Below are 23,008 nucleotides of genomic sequence, written 5' to 3'. Positions count from 1 at the left end.
CTAGTCAAATTGAGTTGGACTTTTCTTTACTTGTAACCTTTCGATTGAAACCTTATCAATCTAAGTTAGATTAATCTTATATCAAACTGAACTATAATATTAAATTGAAACCTTATCCAAACATGCTATAAAAATATTACTTTATATCAAAAGTATCAATTCAATAAGAATATATTTAAAAATAATAAATATAAAAACAATGATTGTTTAGTTGGAAAATATTTAATGAAGTAGTATAATTATTAACAACAAATGTTTTAAATTATTTATTACTCTAAATTATACAATATTTTGAAAAAAAAAGAGTTAATGAAGTGTTTACAACCGTTATTTTGTAAACATTTACATTTTTTTCTCATTATACTCAAAACTAATGTTTCTTTATATTAAATAATAGTTATGCAAATTTATTATAACACAAAGATTTAATTATACATTATATGTATAGAACAGTTAAATTTGACAATCTAGTTGTATTTCTGATTATATTTATTGCACTTGAATAAATTAAATTGTGAAGTTTGAAAATTGTTAACTTAAATTAAATATTAGATAAGTATGTTAAAATAAAAATGCAGTTATTGTATTCTACATTTAAATATTTTATTTTGGAAAAAAGTAACTAAGTATTAAATAAACTTTTATATAAAACATTTTTTCTCAATAAATAAATAAACTGTTGTCACATTTTTTAGGACTTTTTTTTTTGCTTGTTGAATGATACAATAATTATTATTAGTTTTTAAATACCCTTAAATAGTTAACTTGTTTTCAATAGAATAATCCAATATTTTTGAAATAAATAACAAAAAAAAATTAATTAACCTGAATTGAGAATATACAATGTTTATTGATATCAAAGCTTACTACTTTTGTTTTATTTATAATAAAAAATTATTTTTGAATAATATAAATCATCGATCAACGTATTGTTTTAAATTAATTTAACTAATTTTTAAAGGAGTGGAATTAGTTCCTATAATGTTATAAATTGAATTAGCAAAGAATAAAATTATATATAGGATAGGTACGTATACCTTAATTTCCTTATAAAGGAAATAAAAGATGTTTATAGAATATACGAAAGTTATATCATATTTATTCATTACAATAAAATTTTCAAATAATAATCAATTTTAATGATAAAAAATATCTTTATACCTAATTTAGAAATAATTTTTAATTAAAGAATAATTCTTTTAACAGTTAATAGTAGTAATAACTTTAGAAACTAATTTAGTTTAGAAATTAATTATAATTTTGTATTTACAATAAAAATTATTCTAATTACCAATATTTTTAGTTTATAAATTAATATCTGAATTGATGTTTATGATTAATTATTTTTAGTTACTAAAATTTATTATTATTTAAGAATTTCTTTTTTCAGTGATCGGTTAAATGATAATCAAAAGGGGTCTTTCTTCTATATTGAAAACAAAATACTATAAATTCTTTCAAATAATTTTTTATCTATAAAATTATTAGATTTTATATAATACAAAACAAGGGTATTTCTGGCATTTTACCATTTCAAATACTTAAATAAATAGTTTTGTTAAATACTTATGACTTAATATGCTATTTTAACACTTGTTAGTACTTGTAGTTAGTTTTTTATGTTTTAAATTAGTTTTACTTACTTCAACTAACTTGTTTTGGATAGTTAAACATAAACTATCTTAAACATGTTAAAAAAAACACGCTTGCTCTTAACTTAAGTTTATTAAGATAACATGTCAATCATTATATTTGTGATATTGTTTGCTTCGCATGATTTTGTCATTAAAAATATTTTAAGGAATTAAAGGTGAAAGGTATATTTTAATTATCTTTAATCTAAATTTTTAAATGATGTATAGTTTTATTAAATGTATCAGAATAAGCTTTAGTTGAGGTTTAATTAGAGATGACATCAATATATTGTTGCATGTATAGTCTGAAGTCATTATCACTTAGGCAGAAAATAAAAAATTAGGTATAACATGAAATGAGGATATATATATATATATATATATATATATATATATATATATATATATATATATATATATATATATATATATATATATATATATATACATTTTTCTCACCCCATCTTTACATCTGTTTTTATATACATGTATCATCCTTATATTTATTCCCATATTAAATTATTAAAATATTCATAATTTATTATACAATCTAAAAAAAATTGTTTTGCTATTTTATTTTGTCATTACTTTTTTTAATTTGAAAATTTCTTATTTCTTTCATTTCACTTAAAATTCAGTTAAAGGCCTAAAATGAATTTTGTTTTATCACAATTTCGATTACATAAGTTTTCCTTACCATGATTTTGTTCAAATGGTTCATTTTTTTTATCCTTTATTTATCTTTTTCTTTACCACTAATAAACGTCATTTCTTTATTTCTCTTTTTCTTTACCAATACTAAACTTCATTTCTTTAAATGACTTTATTACCCTTAAAAGCTAATGTCAAATAGTTGTATTAATTGTAAAAAAAAATATTTATCATTGAAAAATTATCTGTTGTCCGATCAATATAAACTAACTTTTAAGTTATTTTTATTTTAATTTTTACCTAAAGAAAACACGCTGAGAAATCGAACTCGTCAAATTAGTAGGGTGCTAGCAATTCTTTGTCACCTACTAAGTATCTAACCTAATGTAATCAACAGGAAGAAAAATATTTCTTTTTCACGAGTGAGCATGAGAGAACTCTTTTACACCAATTTAATACTACTTTTAATAAATATCAAAGTTTATATCATTTTGTGAATACTTCACCTTTTATGAGTTTTGAAAGTGAAAGTGAAAAAGCCATTTTCATTAACTTATTTAGCAAATTTAGTGCGTGTGGTCCTTGAACAGTAACTATGCATTATGATTTCCCAGGAAAGATGATATCTCTTTTTCATTGTATATTAGAGAGGGAGACGAGAAGACGAAAACAATATATACAACCAATTTCTATTAATTTATTTAACAAATCTAGAATCATGTGGGGTCCTAGAATACAATTATCGCCATTATTAATATTCTAAGGAAGAAATGGATTTATGACTTTCTGAATTGATTTACAACAAATCTCAGCAAAGATCTGATCTCTTTTTCGTTTAGACCCTTTTACTATGATAAATAAATAAACATACGATGATATGAATGGTCTGAAAATAATTATTTACGACCATTTCCTAGGCTATAACAATGTATGCGTATATGTATATTTTTGGTATAGCATTAGTTAAGGTGGTATTGAGCTTAAGTAGAAACAATAGTTAGGAAACTGAGGTGACTACTACTGATTCTATGATTGTTTGTCCAAGAGTCGGCGATTGAAGACTATAGCAGCATCTTTGTCACCACGACCACTACAGTTCACAACCACTTTAGTACCATCGCAGAGTGTGGGAGCCAATTTATCCAACATACCCAATGCATGTGCCGCCTCTAGGGATGGAAATATTCCCTCTAATTTGCATAAATTTTCGTAAGCTGCACGTTATATCAGTTAATCAGTTAATCAATGACCCTCGTATTATATATGTTTTTCACAACTCAAATAGTAAGAAGCGAAACTAGTACCGTCAAGAGCTTCTTCGTCGGTTGCAGCAAAGAATTCAGCTCTCCCACTTTCTTTCAAAAAGCTTAACTCTGGACCAACTCCTGGATATTCCATACTGCAATTTCATATCAAATATTTAAGCTCAGTGTTTCTGACCAGGGAAAGATATCAAATATTAAATAATTAATTATACTGACCCAGCAGCAATGGAATGTGGATGGATAATCTGGCCGTGTTCGTCCTGTAGTAAATAGCTGATGGCTCCATGGTAGACGCCAACTTCTCCTTTGGTCAACGTCGAAGAATGTTTGCCACTGTCGAGTCCCAAACCTCCACCTTCAACTCCAATCAACCTTACATCTTCATCTCCTACAAACTCATGAAACAGACCCAAAGCGTTTGATCCTGTTCCCACGCAAGCCACCAGAACATCTGGCTTCCCTCCCCACTTTTCCAACGCTTGCATCCTCGTTTCTTTCCCTATCACCGACTGAAACTCCCGAACCATGCTCGGGCATGGGTGTGGTCCCACCGCCGAACCCGTCAGGTGGTATTTATTCTCCAAATCCCCCACCCAACACCGAAACGCATCCGATGCTGCATCTCTGAACCCTCCATCCACTGCTTCAACCTACGCATCCACAAACCATCCATCAGTAATCGCTTCTTTTCACCCGCACATGTTTCTTAAAAAAATAGAATAAGGTTTATACCTGAGCTCCCAGCAGCTTCATCAACCGCACGTTCGAATACTGTCTTTCGATGTCTTTGGCGGCCATGAAAACCGTGCACTCCAAAGCGAGTTTTGCGCATGCTGCAGCCGTTGCAAGGCCGTGTTGTCCAGAGCCAGTGGCGGTAACCACGCTTTTGCAACCCATCCGTTTAGCAATCATGGCTTGAGCAAGAGCGTTGTTCATCTTGTGAGAGCCACCGTGGTTGAGATCTTCTCTCTTTAAGTATATATCAGGTCCTTTCCCGTTGTTCGTGCTCTTATAATACTCGGACAATCGCTTCGCGTGATACAGAGGTGTTTCTCTCCCAGCATAGTCTCTTAACGCCTCCGCTAGCTCTGCCTGTGGGAATAACCATTTAAGGTTTTAATAAATGGCTTTCAATTGTTCTGTATTAACATCAAGCAATCATTAACAGTTAATTCGATGAACTTGGGTGATTAATTAACCTGAAAGGCATCGTCGGCCATGGATTTTTTGAACTCAGCTTCGAGGTTGGTCAAAGAGGCTACAATTGTTTCGGGAACAAATTTGCCTCCAAACCTACCGAACTTTCCCGAGGTAGAGATGGGAAGTTCCTTGGTCTGGGAAGTTTGGAAAGGAATTTTGTCCATGGAGGGTGTTGGAGAGGGGACGTAGGTAATGTTGAAGTGAGGGAGCTTAGTTTGGTGAGTGAGCAGAGCTTGAGGCACCACAGAGGCAGCGCGGTCTTTCTGATCTACGAACTTGGTAGTTCTGGAATGGCAGCTGATGAGTGTCCCTTGCAGTTTGCAAGCCATGACAATATTATGTTCTTTCTGTTTGAGTGAGGAATGAGAGAGAGAGAGAGTTGTGTTTGGTTGCAAGAATGTCTGCTAAGAGGCTATCTTTATAGTGTGCATGGTTTAACGTCATTGTTTCAACACGGAGTTAAATATTGAACGTGGACTCACTGTTGTCCTTGAAAACAAAACGTTTGTATATTTTAAACGTGTTTGGAGACAATAACTGCTTTTTCATTTTTTTCACGTTATACTCGTTCACGTCCTACTTACCTTAAGTTTGTACTATTTCCTTTAATTTGAAGCAAACTCATCTTTTTGAACACTTGTGAAAAAAAAATACTGTAATTAAAAAATATAAAACTTTTTAATTGTTGAAAAAATAGAAAATAAAATGAAATAAATAGTGTAAAGTGATTCTAGAAAAAAGAAACCATGTAAATTTATTTAAAAGATATATATTTTAACAATGGGATACCATTTAATAATATGTAAAAGATATTTTTAAAAAAAAAATACATGTAAATGAATTCTGAGTGAAATAAGTAATAAAATAATTTTTTTATTTAAGAAGAGTAACGCAATAATTTTCTTTTTCAATTAAGAAATTATAGATAAAATAGTTTTGAGTCACGTAATATTATTACCCTTTATTTAAATTTGTATACATTTAACTTTTTCTTCTTTCAAATGGCCTTTCTGAGGCTCAAAAGATGCTCTTTTTACTTGAGTTGAAAAGTATGAAATCGTACGTTATTAATAATAATTAGTAAAAATTTAAAGTTGTTATCTATTTATGTTTCTTTAATAAAAGTTTATCCATATAGAATCAACTGAATGCTAAATATAATTTAATATTTCATCAGTATATAATTATTTAAATTATATTTTTAGTATAAGGTGGAGGTGTATTAGAATGAACGAAATCCATTTTTTTAATCAACATCTTTTCGTTTATGTCAGTAGAACATTAATTACGCTTAAAATTTAGTAAAACTGTGAAAGTTCTTCATGTTCTTTTAATTCTCATATACTATTTTTGTTTAAAAATATTATACAAGCTTTCTATCTGTCATCATTATTTTTATTATTTCAAAAAATTAGATGTAATTGCTTTAAACAAAGTTGAACTGATGATGTTCAGATCAATGTCACGGTAATTATAGCTAAGTAACCAATAATATCTTAATTAAGATTGATTAATTGATATTCCAATTAAAATCCAACCTGACATATAGTAAATGAATTATTAACCATTTATAAAACTAATGAGATGGAATAAAGAGATGTGCAAAGAAGAGAAAGAAGATGGTGGAAAAAATACAGGGACAAAATGGTATTTTCATTTATGGAAAATAACTATTGAGGTGCATGAAGAAGCGTGCACCATTGGATCATGCCTTCTAGTTTTGTTGACTGTTTTTTCATCCGGTATTTTTAGTGATTTCATCTTACATTTTTTATTTTTGAAAATAGCTTTACATTTTTCTTCATTAGATTTTACATTTTTTTATAAGATTTCAAAATTAAATGAAATATTTTATTTTTATCGAATTTTAAATTTTGATTAAGGATTTTTTATTTTCTTTATTTATTTTAAAATTTAATGAATTTTTTTTATTAATTTTTGAAATATGATAAAAAAAATTTAAAATTTTATCAAATTGCAAAATTTTAATTAAGAAAATAAAAAATTCTTCTTCAAAAAAATCTGATAAAACACAATAAATGAAATGTAAAATTTTTTGAATTTCAGAAAACAATTTAAAAATTTTAAAAAAATTTAAAAATACTGGAGGCAAGGGTCAGACAACCAATTACTTACTCCATACTTTGTAAACACTGTTTCAGTCCACTAGTAGTAGCTACTTTTTCATTGTAATAATATTATAATATACAATTAATAAGTAAAAAGGAATAATTTATTAAATTATTAATAAAATGATTTTGTTTTTGTTGATGTCAGAGCATAAAGTCTGACCTTTTTCTCCCCTCCTCATCCCTTGATTCTCTCAGGTTGTTGGCGCACACATAACGGTGACAGCTACATCTCTCCTTCTCTGAAAAAACAAAGGTTAAACCGGTTCGAAGGTATATATTTTCGGTTATCCCAGTTACATTTTGAAGTTTTGCCAATTAGATTTTTAATATTAAAAATTAATTTAATTAAGTTTTTATTCAATTTTTTAACAGAAAGAATTTAATTGGTAAAACTTCAAAGACGGATGTAACTGCAACAAATTTTATTAAAAATCAGTACTTCTGAATAAGTTTAACCAAAAATAAATCCATTAGGTTAAGAACTAAGTCGAAATATTGAAGAAAAAATATTATTATTTTTTAAATGGAAAAATGAAAAAATTCCCAGCAGATCGTTTGAAACAGTATCCACCAAAATAGAAAAATGTTTTTTAACCACTTTTAACTTTTATTACAAAAGCAATGGTTTGTGATCAATCTGCTTTAAATATTTTTTTAAAAATAAATTTAAACAGACGAAAAAAAACATTAACACATAATCTATTATAAAAAATTATTATGAAAAATTGTTAATATAAAATATTCCACCAAAATATTCCATCTCTGATTTGACTCCTGCCTGACTGACTGACCTCTTAGGCTTCCCATCTCACCTAATGTAATCATTTCCAGTAATGGACCCACACATCACTAACCATAAAAAAAAAAAATCTTATTTTATATTATTTTATTTAGTAAAAATCAAACATCTACTTACTCCACTTAGTTTCTTTCTTTAGTGCTTTATGTATCTTCCTCGTATCTTTATCAAATCGTTTAAAGTATGTTTAATAAACCCACAAAAACAAACAAAGGGGAACAAAAAAAAAAGAAAAATGTAATGATATATTAATATATATTTTTATAATATTTTGATATAATATGTCATGTTTTTAATGAGTTCGTTAATATAATAATAAATTAATAAAAAAATACAAGTGTATTATATTAAAATATTGTAAAAAAATTATGTAAATTTTTATATATAATATGACATGTTATCGAAACTATCAATCCATTTAATAGTCTCGTAAGCTCTCAATATCAAATTAAAGAGACTACCATTCAAAAATAGACGACTAAGAGAAAACATTAATGATATAACAAATATTTGGACACATAAATATTTTAATCGTGTTTGGAGACAACAATTGCGTTTATCATATTTTTCTCGGGACAACAGAAACAAGTTCAAATCTCAACCTCCCACCACACGTTTATCCTCTGTACTTCAAATTTGTACTATTTCCTTTAATTTGAAGGAGATTATGTTTTTTAACACTGACAACCTTTTTGTGACAAAAAATACTGTAATTAAAAAATAATTTTTTTTAATTGTTGAAAAACAAAAAATAAAATAAAATAACGAGTGTAAAGGGATTAGAAAAAAAAATAATGGGATACCATTTAATAATTTTGTAAAAAAGAGAATGCACTTTATGGTGATTCTGTAACGACTATAACATATTTTTCCTTCCCTCGTACTTATAGAAAGATATATTGTGATTTTGATGAATAGTTGTAATGATTTCTAGAGAGAATTGAAAGAGTCTTTTATCCAATGTTTTTAAGCTCCCCTTAGCCTAATATTAAGTTAAGGTTATAAATTCTTTAATTATTTCATAAATTAGAAAAGTATTATTTCGTTTTAATAAAGAAAATTTATTTAAAAAAACCAAAACATAAATCGATGAGATAAAATACTTTTTAAAAATATTAAAGTTTAAAAATTAAAAAATATAAATAATAATAATAAATAATAGAAAAAAGTAATGAAAAAAATACAAAACAAAAGCAATAAAATAAAAAAACGCACCTAAAATCAACAATCAAATTAGAAATCGATCATCACAAAATAGGATAAGAATTCACATGAAAGATATGATTAGAAAACCATTTAATACTATAAAATAAGTTTTGTTTAATTTTCGGTAGAATAATTGTTTCTATGGCCATAATATTATGTAGCCCCTAGCATAAACGAAAAATAAAATAAAATCTCAGAATAAGAATTAATCATAAAGTGATATTGGTTTCTTTGAATATTTTTCACAACCACAAGCAGTCATATATAATTATAATAATAAGAAAGGAAATTATAACTATTTTACTGAAGGACACTGTTACTCCCAGATTTACATTTGTCACCCCACTGGTCCAAAGAGATTGATTTCACACCTTTAGGGCTAACCAGCACGACACAGATTTATTTTATTTCTACACTTCATCATTCATTCTTGCACCCCATTTGGGCCAAGCCCATGAATTTTACACAATCCACATATTTTCAGCAAGCCCAACAGCCGTTCGTGACACCAGAATTCAGGACCATTCTTCTACTCAGTTTCAGCAGAGAGCAACGAAAATCAGCGGAAGCACGGAACAAAGAACAAATCCAGAAGAAGATTCGACAGGGCATTGCAAAGGTAATTCTTCTATTCACTGTCATTGGAACTTTCACTGAGAGAGATGAATTAGGTAGTCAATAGTTTCGTATTGCTCTCTATAATTTTGCGATGTGTGGCTATTAAGAAAGAAACAAACAAGTAAATAATTAAGGAAAACAGTGAGGGCTAGGGATTAGCTCCGTTTATTGCTTGGTGACGGTAGGGGTGACGTCGCCGGTACCGTGGTAACGACTCGCCGACGGTGGAAGGTCTCGGCGGGAGAGGGAGGCGGACGTTGCCGGTAGCATTATAATAGTTTGTTTCTGATATAATTAATTTTTTAGAATGCTAATCGTGATTACTAGCATGATCCCAAATGCCCAAGGCGCCAAGCTGTAAGGTAAAAGATTGATATGGTTAACTTTAATTTATGATAAGTTTAGTTTTGTTTATGGGTAAATTTTATTTAAAATAAATTATGTATTTTAAATTGTCACTCAAATAAAAAAAAAAGTTATAAATAAATAAAAGAAAAGGTTTCCTTCTATTGGTACATGTTTAGATTGAGCATAGTGAGAATGAGCTTGAATAAGGTTGCGAAGAACAGAATGCATGCCGAAGTCGTAAAGTAGAGAAAGATTCTTAATGAATTATTGAAATTTCTTATTCTACCTGTGTTTATTTCAAATGAGAAAATCTGTCCTCTTTCTGTGTAATAAAAAACCCTCGCGTGAACGTTTGTTTGTTCCTACGGTCTTCTTCAGTCAATCGGAACCTACCCCAATCCATTCCTTTGGCCTTATGCAGGGAAGAAGATGCAGTAGGGTTGTGTGTTGGTGCTTGTGTGTTTAGAGAGCCACAAAGCCAAAGACCTACTTCATCAGGTCAGCTTCCTTCCACTTCTACTTCATTTCCTATAGAGTCTGCTTTCCATCTTCTTCAATGTCAACATAGTCATTTCAACAATTAGAGAACGATTGAACGTGCTGTAGTTAAGTTTTTACGTTTTATTCCGTATCATCCTATCTTCTTTTTAGCACTATGTGGGGGAAGAAAAGCTATTACTGCATTTGTTTTTTCATTTGAAAATGAAATCATATTTCTATGTTTTCTTTGACTAACCTTTTTGAGTGTAATAGTACTACACTAGTGCTGATTTTGATAGCTGATTGTTTTTTTTTTTCATTCTAAACCAAAAACTGTTTCATGGCATGTTGTATGATATTAAATGAAGTGGAGGTCCTTTGAGGAACAAATCAGAGATGGTTCTTCTTAAAGACATTGTGCCTGCAGCTCAGAACAACATAGAGACTAAGTTTATAGTTTTGGAGAAAGGCAGCACAACGCTAGAAGGGAAGAATAGGATATGTTTGACTCTTGTAGCTGATGAGACAGCGGCAGTTCATCTTCAGCTTTGGGGAGATGAATGCGATGCTTTTGATTCAGGCGATATAATTCATTTGACCAAAGGAATTTTTTCCTACCAGCATGGTAATCTTATACTCAGGGCAGGCAAGAGAGGGAAGCTAGAGAAGATTGGAGAGTTTACCATGTCCTATGTTGAGGTACCAAACATGAGTGAGATTCATTGGATTCCTGACCCAAGTAATTCTAAAAATTATATCCAGGACTACATAATATCTCCCCAGTCACGCATCTTCCCTTCAATTCCATAGAGGGATGTGCTCTTATACTTGCCACAATTTTTTTCAGATTATGATTTTCAACATATTTTAGATAAAAAAATATAGCTTTTATTTAAGTACTTCTGTTTATTATGATAGGAGGACAACCTTCTTTTTTCTATTTATTTTATCATTTGGTGGGTGATGTGATGGAAGACATTTTTTAGATGAAAAATTGCTGACAACCGCATCAAAAGGATGTTTTCAAGTGTTTTCCTAAAGGTGATCCTGATCTGGTTCAAAGAGCGTTTCCGTGGTTTCAATTTCAGCCAGTATCAAAGTGACGTTTTAAGAATTTATTCAAATAGTTTTAGGCATCTTCATTCATTTATGATTTTTTTTGTTTAATTTTAATTGAGAACTTAGCATTGTCATTCACTTTTATAGTATGATTCAATTTCTTATAATCGTTATAAATGGATGCATTTTCATTTTAAATTGTTTAACTCATTTAGATTTTCTTTATTTTAATAGACTGTAGGTTAATTACGTTTTCATTATTTTTGCTTCAATTTATTTATCATTTTTTTTTCTAGTTATTTAAATTTTCATTATTTTGTTTCAATTTATTTATCCCTCTTCTATTTTATAATTATTAATTTATTGTCAAACAAACCTCTTTTATATACAATTGTTTAGAGATATGTTTAGTAATAGGTATATTTTTATAATTGTGTCATTGTGAGATTCCACACGAAATAGATATATTACATTAAGATTAATTAATTGGTTAAATCTTGATCAATATTTTGTACAACAAAATGTTATTTTCAAACCGTGTCGTTGTGGGGGACACAATTGTGTTGCGTCACATGGTCTAAAATCATTATCTTTTTCTCTTTGAATTTGTTTTAATAAAATAAAACAAAAAATAAAACAAAAAACATATAATATATTGTTTTGTTACGTGATAGCCTCAAACCATTCTTGCATAAACTTTTGGGCACAGTTTGGTAGAGTGGCAGTGCATGTCTTTTCAGTAACTAAAATGATAGTTTATTTGAGATTTAAAGTATGAACTCAGTTTGTAGCTCTAACATAAGATTTTACAAAGAAAAATATTCAAAATGTAGTACAAAATTTACCAATATTGTTATCATGAATATTGGTGACTAGCTAATTTTCCCCACCATGATGCACCTTACTAGAAGCAATTTGCTGAAGTCATTAAAATAATAGAATGAAATAATGAATTCAAAATTTATTTGAAACTAGTGAGTTTAAAGGTGCCCCACTTAATAATTGTTATAGTAGACCAATAGATTATAATAAGCTCTCTCAGGTGAAACTGTTATACAAAGGAAATGGACCAAATTATAATAAATAAATAAAATACAACGGTGAGCTATATCAGAATATTATCCCATATTTTCTTCTTTCTTTCCTCTGCTGCCCAAGTGGCCTTGCATTTAAGTGTGCCTCTTTGTACACGTAAGCTCCAGATTAATATAACATACTCGGGTTGTGCTGAAAGCCTTCAAGTAAAAGTTAAAATAAGATTACATCACTACATTCCTGGCTATTGTAGAAGTTGGTTGATGATATTTACTAGAAGAAAAATGAAATGCATGGAGAGAAATTCAAAGTTGAAACCCAGAAATCGCATTCATGACCAGCACGACATCAGTGTAATCATCATTCATGTGGGATTTCCCAGCTTTGTACTTCAAAAAAAGCCTTGTCGCGCCTATGACCTCGCTCTATGTCCATCTTGTACGGGACAGATTACTAGACACATTCCCAATAAAAAGATCATATTTACAAAGACTCGGTTAAAATGGTCTGATCTACAAGACCAAGCATATGTAATAATGCTTCCATTTTTTCATTGCAATGTCAAAAGACAAATGACTGTACATATACATACATTAAAGATGCTAGGTAAAAGAAAGGAGGGGAATGAGGGGGGAAAATGGACATGGATCTCTGGCAAATTTCTATTATGTACAGATTATATACAATATTTACTACTTCCTCGTGATTTACCAGAAAGGACACCACCTGAAACAAGTAGAGAAATCAGAAATTTAGAAGTCATAATGTGAAGAAGACATAAAGGTTTATAATCTATAGCAAACCAACTATTTTAAAAGCTTAAGCGGTTAGGTAATTACACATGGTTTCATATCACAATTCTAACTTGCCTTCACACACAAGAGCCTAATAATTGATAGAAAATTTCTAAGTTAAGAGACCATACCCTACATAATTTTGGCACAGATTTTCATGTGAGGAAGCTTGGATAATTAACTTTTGAACTTGCAACTTAACAGATAAAGCATGATCAACTTCCCGAGTGTCTCCAGAAATTAAGCTACTATGGTCTGCGGCATGCTGAAGGGAGTTGTTTGACACTGAAGAACAAGTTGAAAAATCCCGGCCAGTAAGCTTATTACTCATGCGAGCCATGACAACCACAGCACGCTCGTTCAGAACCTCATTGGCATCACCAAGCTGGTTAACAGCCTATATGCAAAGGTATATAAAATGAGCATCATTAATCAAAAAGCAAGCAACAAAATAATACAGTATGAAGATACCTGTAAAAGTTCCCTTTCACGGGCACCACGCTGAGGGTGGGGAAGCTCTCTATTTGGAGCAGATTCCTCAGTATTTACAACAGGAGGTGCATGATTGCTAGTAAGCATAGACATTTGTGGAACTTCATTGAAATTAAAAAGACGCCAATTTATGAGAGGATCGTGTACAAAGGCCTGAATACCGGAAAAAGAAATAATCCATTATTTATTATAAAAATTCTCAACAAGCAAACATAACATTGTGAAAAGTTAATGTTGTAATTAAAGGAAAATCTTCCTAATTAGAGAAAATATCCATAAAATCTTCCTAATTAGAAAAAATATTTGTAGGATCTTTTAGATTATTTTTTCCTTATTTCCCGTTTTTAGAATATTATATTGTTACAAATAAAGGTAAGGAAAATGTAATAGAAATGAATGATAATAATAAATTCATTCTCTTTTCAAGATGGTACCAGAGCTCCCGATTGGGAGCTGTGTTTCCGCTGCAACAATAGCCACCACCACCATTGTTTACTATCCTATCATTTATAACTATTGATTGCGTTCCAAGGGATGTTTAAGGTAAAAATTATTCCTTTGGGTCCTAGTGATCTTCCAAATGGGGTGGGTGCAAATCGGTTGGATGGTCAAAATTTCTTACAATGGAGTCCGTACATTCAAAGGATTCTCAAGGGACATTCAAGACTAGATCACATAGATTGCGAAGGGCCAAGACCAGACGACACTAGTTTTCCAATTTGAGACAATGAAGATTCACTAATTATGACTTGGATGTGACATTCCGTGATTCCTGAGATAAGTCAAATATATATGTTTCATTCTTTTGCCAAAGAAATATGGGATGATTTACAAGGTACCTTATCATTAAAAAAGGATTTTGTTGCATGCTATGACATTGAAAGCTTGATATTTATACAAACAGAGCTCCCTTTCATATTAGAATATCACGAAATCCTGAATGGACTTTGAATTGAATTAAATCAATACTAAACAATAAAGGTGTGTAAAATAGATGTTGTCGCACATGCTTAAGTCGTGGAAAGAGGAATAATCTTTAAATTTCTCCATGGCCTGAGTCATGAGTACGATCCAATCCGGGTACAAATCTTAGGAAGAGAAAAATTGCCAACCCTATCAAAAGTATATTTTATGGTAAGAGGAGAAGAAACTCGAAGAGTTGTCATGCTTGATGGGGAGATCTCCAACACAAGCTTTTCATGGAACGGGAGTTCACAAGAGAGCAAATGCCGGAGGAAAGTCGTTTTGAAAAAGGTAATCGTGGATACTATTGTTCATACTGTAGATGATCTAGACATACCAAAGAAACATGTTTCAAACTCCATGAAAGAAATAATGTTCTCGAACACATGATAAACAACAAAGGGTCTCCTCAAAGACGGGTATATCATACTACCTCAAAACAGGAAGCAATGGTTGAATCAATGAGTAGCCCTCTAGATCATGTACTCTGTCCATGAAAGGTAAGATTTGTCTCATTACTGTTGCTCTTGTGTCTCAAAGTATTTGAATTCTTGATTTAGGAGCAACTTATCACATGACACCTTCTCGTGTGTCCTTCAACTCATGGTAAAACAAATAGAGAACAACTTATTGCAATTGCGAATGGTCAGGATATACCTATATGTCACTCTAGGAATATAATTTTGGAATCATCTATTGTATTAAAGGATGTTTTAAGATGTTTTATATGTTCCACAATTAGTCAAGTCTTATCTCTATGCAAAAACTCAAAGGATTTAAATTGTTCAGTAACATTTTTCTCAACTTATTGTATTTTTTAGGACCTTGTCACAGGGAAGAGGATTTGAACTGCTAAGGAGCAAAGTGGGTTGTATCTGTTGGACTTTGATGACCAAAGCAAAACAAATATTATGAGCCAACAAGTTACATATTGAGACGTGGGCAAATTCCCAAATATGACTACATCATAAAAGGCTTGGACATCCTTCATTCAATCTTATCAAGTTCTTATTTCCCCATTTGTTTACCAATGAGTCTATTGAGTCTTTTAATTGTGATATTTGTCAGTTGTCAAAACACCATCCATGCAAAACTAAAAAGAAATTCCATGGAAAGGAAAAAGATAGAAAGGCCTAAAGTTATAATATCTTTGCTTTTATACAAAGAAATATATATACATTGCTTATGAACCACAAATGTATCTATGAAAGAAATCAACCAATATATTAAGGATCAAGAGACTTTGTTAACTCTTACAATTTTCCTGTATAATTCAGCCAAAATACTTATTAGCAGCCAAATCGAGAAGTGCTAAACCTCCCAATACTTATACCAAATGATGTGACAGCCAAATTAGCACCATCAAGTACTGAATTCGATTTTATTAAATAATAAAAAATAACGCAATTTTAAAAGATTTTATTTCTTCACATCAAATTTGATGATATGGCAATGTTGACCAGCACTGCCACATCAGTTGGGAAAGAATGTTTCCTCAACAAATGGAATGTGTAGGGTTTCTAAACCAGAATTTACTCTCAACTTAATAATTAGTTTCAAATTTCAATGTAAAATCTGAAATCATCCCATTACACTGCTTTCATCATTCAGAAATTCATAAACTGAAGATAATCAAAGAGAGGTCAGAGGGATGTAAGCCATATATACCTCCATCATGGCCATAACACTATCTTTATTTGTTCGGAGAACTTGCATAACATTTTCACAAGTTGAGCGAAAGTTTCCCTCGATACCACTAACTTCCATGGCTTTCACAAGCATTCTTGTCAACCGAAAGGGGACCTAAATTGTGACTTAAAAGATAAGACACCGTAATAATCACCATCATCCAAAGTTACAAATGGTTAGTTTATGAGTGCAACCCTTCTCTGGAAACTTCTCGCGGTTCATTGATGCTTCAAAACAGTCTCCAAAATCTATGTGTAAAATCTTCCCACTGCAGAACATCACAAGTATTAGACACCAGAAAAACTTAACTAGTGACAATATACCAAACTTTCTTTATCAAATGCTACCTAAACCGATGTAGCATAAGATTGCTTGGATGGCGATCGCCTAAACCAAGAAGGTATCCAACCTAGCAAAATCCAATCACTATTTTAGTTCATATTAAACAATAACAGGAATAGAGAAGTATAACTGAGATTGGCAACTCATTCAGAATAGTAAAGCCAGGATATCTTATGAAAATGTAATAAAAAGGATAAAAGTTGATACTAGAAATAGGAATTTCCAATCTGATTACATTGGTTGCTGAAGGATGTATAAATTAGATAGAAAATCCAAAGAAAAGCATGCCAAAATTTTAGAACTGATCAATTTCAATGGTAGGAAACTGTGCAAAAACGAAATGATTGGTTGGACAGCAGAACAGTCTATTTAACTCCTTAAGTTTTCAAAGACTTAACCTGTAAACTCAGAAAAGTTACCTAATATAAAAATAATATTAAAAAATCCATTAATGAAAGATATGCATAACGTGATAGTCATAACACAAAAATAATTCAACATTTCAACTTTTTAACAGATAAAAGAAGCAAAACTTTTCATCAACAATTGAGAAATTCACCAATACATATTTGTGTGTGTGTGTGTGTACATATATAAATCAGTAATTGAGTAGGAAAAAAAAAATGTTCATAATAGCTGTTATGCAAGCATAAAACTCTGCGTGTCCTAGTGAGATAAGGATTTTGTCGTATATAAAGGTTTGAAAAAGCTACTTGGAGGGACATCTTACAAATGTTTTCAAAATATAATAAAATCTCAAGTTCATAAATATAAAAGCTTCAATGAAGCATATGTTCTGCATTCAACCTTGTACATGACACCAGTGGATTATAGAGTATATAAAAAATGTGGCAGGTAGATACAAGATTACAGCTTATGCGTAGTAAGAACACACCATGCTCATAACTGCCAAACTCCTTGTATAATTTGTCCTCCTCTCAAGCCATATCTCAGACGTCCGACTTTTCAACCAAAGTACCTAGGAGTTGGAATGTTGTGAAACGTAGGGTAAGTATTATGAGATAGTAAACGTATAATATCTGAAATTAGCATAAACATCATATACCCTTGATAGGTCATTTCCTTCTGTATTGTTCAAAGCATGTTCAAACACCTCCACTTTAGCTATAAGAGGCAAATGATCATAATCAGGCGCAAAACTGAGCATGCATTTGTGTTCCTGATTCAAGGTTATCTGTACAAGAAGGATAAGACAATTCAAGCAACTTAATCATGGAAAATATCATATTTATCAGTTGACTATAACTACATTTATACCTAATCATTAGTAAATGAATGCAACAGGAACTATGGAAAGAAATGGATAGAAGAAAAGGGATTGTAACAGACCTTTCTGGCATCTCTATACTCCCGGATAAGATGATGCAGGGTATCACAATTTGGGACCCATTCAATTAAACCACTGTTTGGAGACAAAGGGATTACAGCATATCGCTCAATAGACAGATCTTTCTCTGCTGTTTTGGGAGAATTCTCAAGCAGAGTATTCACTAAACCAAAAAGCTAGCAAAAGTAATGGTAGAATGTTTGTTAATTTGTCAAAATAATAAACCTAGAAAAAATTAGAAGGTAACATATATATAATAACAACATATGCCCAAAGGCAACCACTGAAATGGAAATACCTGCATGACTCGTTCATCCTGGCGTAAATCCTCATGACCCTTCAATAAGAAGGCATAATCATCACCATCACTCCCAAGAATGGTTAACTTCCTAGGTCGTTGCTTAGATGTTATGACAACAAGTTGACGAGCAAATGATGCAATTGTAACCACCGGTGCATCTGGAAAGAGGATATGGATGTGTTAGTAGACCAAAGGATTGAATCCAATAAAAGCTATCAGTAGTAGATAATAGCCTATGGTGGGGAGCCAAAACTCGGCCATATAAATATCGCAGATGGTAATGCAGCCTACGGTGGAAAGTCATGACAGAAAAATTTATACACTAAAACAACAAAAATGACATACATTAAGAAAAGCATGATGACAAACTAATTTCATAAAATTTATAAAATTCTCGTAATTGTCATCACATAAAACCTTAAACATGATTCATAATAACTAGAGTATGTCATTTAGTAATTTGAGGATGCATTGCTTTGGTTTTGGGTAATAATTGGGAACAATGTTTTATAAGTAAACATAAGAACAACGTACAAATATTTTGTAATGAAATTTTGCAAAAAAAAAAGAGCACCAACTAGATGAGCATACGGAAAGAGGAGAGAAAAAACAAGGACAAAAGAAATAGAAGTTACTGCCATAGACGACTCAAAGGAGACTAGACATAGAAAGACTAATTCTCTAATGCTTTCACAGTCTAGTGTTCTTGGTCACCGAAGAAGAAGGTTCATATTTGTAAAGGAGAGCTAATTCGAGGCTGAGTTATTTGAAATAGAGCCAAACCCAAAATCATGTTTTTGAAAAACAAACAAATAAAGGAAAGCCCAATATTCCAACATAGGTGAAAATGACACAAGACGACATAAGTAAAAATAGCGGATGACAGTGACTAGCAAAACTGTCACCTTACCACAATGGCACCACCACAACCACCATTTGATAACAACGAATCTAATCCAGCATAAGGGAAGTAATGAAACTAATTTACCAGCACGGTATGTCCCGGGAACAGCAAGCTCCAAATTACGGCATTCTAGCAATTCCGGAGAAACAGACTACAAAGAAAATGCATAATATTGAAGGTCCATAACAATGACAAAACAAATTAAAGATTGAGTGAATAAGTATTACTCGTACCTCCAAGTCTAAAGTTGTAAGACTTTGAAGTTGCTTATCTATCTTTCTGAATACATGATAATAGATATCCCAAGCCTGATAAAGAAATTATTAGAAAACTAACGTCTTTGAAGTCCATCATTTCTACATTTCTTAAGGATACAGTATGTAGGAAAATAATCTTCCCGGGTATTCTCTGTATGGTCTATAAACTTGTATCTAGTTTTGTGAGTTACAGTTGCATTGTTACAGTTACAATAACTATCATTGTCAGACAGTTAAATTTAACTCTAGTCCTGATATTTATCAGAATGATTATGATTGGTATGTGACTCATGTTTACCTTGTATTTTACAAGTAGTGTGTACAGAAAATACCGTCATGCAATACTAGCAGTGATCAATCACCAGTGTATTGGTAAAACAGGATCTGTGTCGCCAATTTCAAACAAAACCTTGGCAGACTTCAATACAAATTGGGGACAAAGAGGCAAGACCCAAGAATGGTGATACAATTTCCAAGAACAAATACGCAATGAACATCTTGGACAATAGGATTCATGGGTATCAAACTTATTGCAGTCCTATGGACCCTAATGTCAAACTTCTGTGAAACCAAGGGCAACCACTCAGACCAACAGGTACAAAAGATTGATTAGTTGTTAATCATCCAATCAACTTTGCAATTAGTTGGTAAGTCAATTTCTTAATTCTCATGCCACTGCAGAGGACTCTGGAATGTGACAGTCATGGGTATGCAAATGTAGATTAGGTAGGTTCTCCTGCTATAAGTCACTTGCAAACAACATTATTCATTGTATACCTAAGGCACACGGATCCTTCTACATGAGTCATCTAGCTCTGTCTCTCGTTCTCTCTATCTCTCCAATATCAATATCTTCAAATAATCGTTATAACTAGTAATCTGCTACAATTTTACAAGTCCAAATTTTGATACCTGGGTCAGCTCAGCATCTTTCCCAGTTCTCTTATAATTCATACAACACTCATAAGCCTCTAGCAATTCCTGTCGATAGGCCTGAAATAACAATAAAAAAATTAAAGTGATAACACCAAGGTTGAAAACTATGAAAATGTAAGCTTGCTTTCCAAAATGGTTAATATATTATAACAACAAACAAAAGATTTCAACACCTCAATAAAAATTCTCTCCTTTATGGTGACATTGTTTTTCACTGCTCCTTCTTCAAGCATTTCATGCAATGGCTCCAACACCTTAAGCATCCCTTCAATATTATGCTCACCAAAATACAAACGGCTAGCTTCTTCAAGAGCTTCATGCCACAGTTCATGCCAAAGAATAGCAACTCTGATCAGTTCCTTTGATACAAGTTGAGCCTGATCCACTAGTACACCACTGTGCTGCCGAACTTTGTCAACAACTTCCTGAGCTGCAGCCTTCCGCAAGTTGCTTATTGATTTACAGGCCACGAGCAAAGGATACATAAGAGCCTACAAAAGAAATTAAACAATGTTGACATCTAAATCAATTGAAATGTATTGACATGACATTGACTCATGGCATTCTGAAGGACTAAATTTGCACATTGGGTTGGGACCCAAGAGAACCAATTGACTATAAAAACATGAAGGATTAAAATTGCGCATTTATGACATCAAAGGTATCCAACTAGCACAATTGAAACTTGGGGACCAAATGTGCAGTATTCATCCAAGCATAAAAGTTTTATGCTTCCACAGGTTCACAATATCTTTTGTGTTCAGAGGTGTCTCAAAATTAGAAGAAAACACGTATATACATACACTCATTGGATAATTTAGGAAACAAGCACAGCCTATTCTAGGAAACAATACCTGAGATTCCGGGATTGATATGCTAGTAATAAAACCAAGATACAACCGATATAAAGAATTAAAACCAATAGGAATAAAATTTGAAACGTCCTAAAATATTTCGACAGAATAAAATCTAAAACTTCCTAAAATATCTCAACAAGGTGAAATCTACAAACTGATATTTCTAAAAATATCACAGGGAAACAAGTCCAAGTTCAACATGCAGACATATATACCTGTGGATGATTTTGCCCAATCCGAACCAATAGTGATTGTATCAACTCTCTCACAGCATGGTTATTAGAGTGTATCCTGGCAATTATTTGAGGTAGAACAACTAGCCAAGTGTTAATATTAACTAGGGAAAATCCTTTCTTTAGGGCCATTTGTACTTCTGCTGTAGCTCCATGGTTGAACCACAATGTCAGAAGTCGAAGAATATCCTGCACAGCCCATGCAACAGCAAGTTAAAGATTCAAAAGAAAAATATTATCATATTCCACTTGGACTACATCCAACTAAGATATCGCAAAAAGTTCAGTCAGAAGAAAAGTAGTTCGCAACATATAATAACCACATAACCAACTAAGTAGAAAGTAAATTTCTGTTTTACTATTTTCAATAAAGTACGGCTGCACTATAGAGGAAAAATAAAAAAGATGCCACAAACTTACTTAAAAATGTGTATGTTCCGCTTAAAACATGAAAAAGGAAAACCAAAAGGCATAAAATAAATGAGCCATCTTAACTATGTCAATGTTACCCATCAAAATAATTACTTGCTATCTCATATAAAACAAGAGAAACTCAAAATAAAACCAAAAGAAAATTGATTAAATCAGCTTAAAATGCCAGAACGTCATCCCTTCCAAATATGAAATACAAATGTAAGAAATATCACATCATTATGAAAAAATCCTCTTTATTAAATCCGAATTCATAGATGAGAAATATTGTCTACCTTGAAAAAAATAGATGCTAAAGTCACAGGCACAACAAATTCTATCATGCAGCTAAAAGCATACTTTGGAATGTCATATGTGAGACATGTTAGAATCCAATGAAATGCGATGCTTAAGTCATATTGATAGTCCTAAACATTCTTCACATGGAAGTCAGGTTACAATCAGTCATTCCGCATGAGCCTTGGCAAACTGCCAGATTTTAAGCACCAATTATTTGCAGTCAAGATCTTCACAATTTTATGGACAATAAGTGAATTTTAAGAACAGATATTACAGGTAAGTCAAGAAAGCAATGCTGAAATTTATAATAAAGAATCAAACACGAGAACATAAGAGTTTTTGCAATCTTTTGAATACACTTATTAACAGTGTATAACACGGCATGATTCAGTGCATACAATCATTCCTGAACCCAAATTTTCTTCATCATTGCCAGTATTGTCCAAATTCATAGATACATGTGTGGATGATTTAATATCATAACAGAAATTATAGCTTACCTGTAAACTACCATCGACACCTTTGGAATTTGCTGCACATGCTATAGAATGAAAGTATCCTGTTACAGCTGCAACAACAAATTGTGCTGCAACATCAGGGAAACCTCTTAAAGTGTAATGAGACATCACTGCTGTGTTGAATAACGCCCATTTATGCCAAGCTTTCCCCCATTTATTTGCATACTGAGTAGCTTTTGTGAAGGCATTAAGAATATCTACAAAATTGAAACTAAATTTAGAAAAAAAAATAATAA

At 31.4% G+C, this 23,008-nt stretch overlaps 4 protein-coding genes across 8 annotated transcripts in view; 1 reads left to right on the top strand and 3 right to left on the bottom strand.

The window, feature by feature from the left end:
* Positions 1 to 2,948: 2,948 nt before the first annotated feature.
* LOC148191846 (tryptophan synthase beta chain 1-like) lies at positions 2,949 to 5,149 on the bottom strand. The gene is made up of 5 exons (XM_088100789.1): positions 4,750 to 5,149; positions 4,283 to 4,642; positions 3,767 to 4,200; positions 3,590 to 3,684; positions 2,949 to 3,499 (listed from the first exon to the last, which is right to left on the bottom strand). The coding sequence occupies exons 1-5, from the start codon at positions 5,077 to 5,079 to the stop codon at positions 3,312 to 3,314; spliced, it is 1,407 nt and encodes a 468-aa protein (XP_087956915.1). The 5' UTR covers positions 5,080 to 5,149; the 3' UTR covers positions 2,949 to 3,311.
* Positions 5,150 to 9,361: 4,212 nt separating this feature from the next.
* On the top strand, positions 9,362 to 11,351 carry LOC124820127 (uncharacterized). Of its 5 annotated transcripts, none has more exons than XM_088100448.1 (3): positions 9,362 to 9,506; positions 10,275 to 10,351; positions 10,707 to 11,351. In XM_088100448.1, exon 3 carries the CDS (start codon positions 10,730 to 10,732, stop codon positions 11,141 to 11,143), a length of 414 nt encoding a protein of 137 aa, XP_087956574.1. In that variant the 5' UTR covers positions 9,362 to 9,506; positions 10,275 to 10,351; positions 10,707 to 10,729; the 3' UTR covers positions 11,144 to 11,351. The 5 variants fall into 5 exon arrangements, with proteins under 5 accessions (XP_087956574.1, XP_087956573.1, XP_087956575.1 ...); XM_088100447.1 differs by having other exon boundaries at positions 10,702 to 11,351; XM_088100449.1 differs by lacking the exon at positions 10,275 to 10,351 and having other exon boundaries at positions 9,377 to 9,506; positions 10,702 to 11,351.
* Positions 11,352 to 12,325: 974 nt separating this feature from the next.
* On the bottom strand, positions 12,326 to 16,502 carry LOC124820125 (serine/threonine-protein kinase TOR-like). Its single transcript, XM_088100446.1, has 4 exons — positions 16,345 to 16,502; positions 13,693 to 13,866; positions 13,353 to 13,618; positions 12,326 to 13,153 (listed from the first exon to the last, which is right to left on the bottom strand). Exons 1-4 carry the CDS (start codon positions 16,456 to 16,458, stop codon positions 13,135 to 13,137), a joined length of 573 nt encoding a protein of 190 aa, XP_087956572.1. The 5' UTR covers positions 16,459 to 16,502; the 3' UTR covers positions 12,326 to 13,134.
* Positions 16,503 to 16,521: 19 nt separating this feature from the next.
* Positions 16,522 to 23,008, bottom strand: part of LOC124820130 (serine/threonine-protein kinase TOR) — a 29,594-nt gene continuing 23,107 nt past the window's right edge. The window contains exons 41-52 of the mRNA XM_088099971.1: positions 22,755 to 22,969; positions 21,526 to 21,732; positions 20,627 to 20,944; positions 20,430 to 20,510; positions 19,494 to 19,568; positions 19,345 to 19,411; positions 18,354 to 18,514; positions 18,058 to 18,231; positions 17,774 to 17,902; positions 17,603 to 17,686; positions 16,713 to 16,774; positions 16,522 to 16,633 (exon numbers count right to left, since the gene is read on the bottom strand). Of these exons, the coding sequence (XP_087956097.1) occupies positions 16,522 to 16,633; positions 16,713 to 16,774; positions 17,603 to 17,686; positions 17,774 to 17,902; positions 18,058 to 18,231; positions 18,354 to 18,514; positions 19,345 to 19,411; positions 19,494 to 19,568; positions 20,430 to 20,510; positions 20,627 to 20,944; positions 21,526 to 21,732; positions 22,755 to 22,969 (1,685 nt within the window). The remainder of the gene's footprint in view (positions 16,634 to 16,712; positions 16,775 to 17,602; positions 17,687 to 17,773; positions 17,903 to 18,057; positions 18,232 to 18,353; positions 18,515 to 19,344; positions 19,412 to 19,493; positions 19,569 to 20,429; positions 20,511 to 20,626; positions 20,945 to 21,525; positions 21,733 to 22,754; positions 22,970 to 23,008) is intronic.

This window comes from Vigna umbellata, chromosome 10 (assembly GCF_029865625.1).
Source record: "Vigna umbellata cultivar VRB3 chromosome 10, Vumbellata_1.0, whole genome shotgun sequence".
Taxonomy (NCBI): Eukaryota; Viridiplantae; Streptophyta; class Magnoliopsida; order Fabales; family Fabaceae; genus Vigna; species Vigna umbellata.
This window is presented reverse-complemented; position numbering and strand designations above follow the sequence as displayed.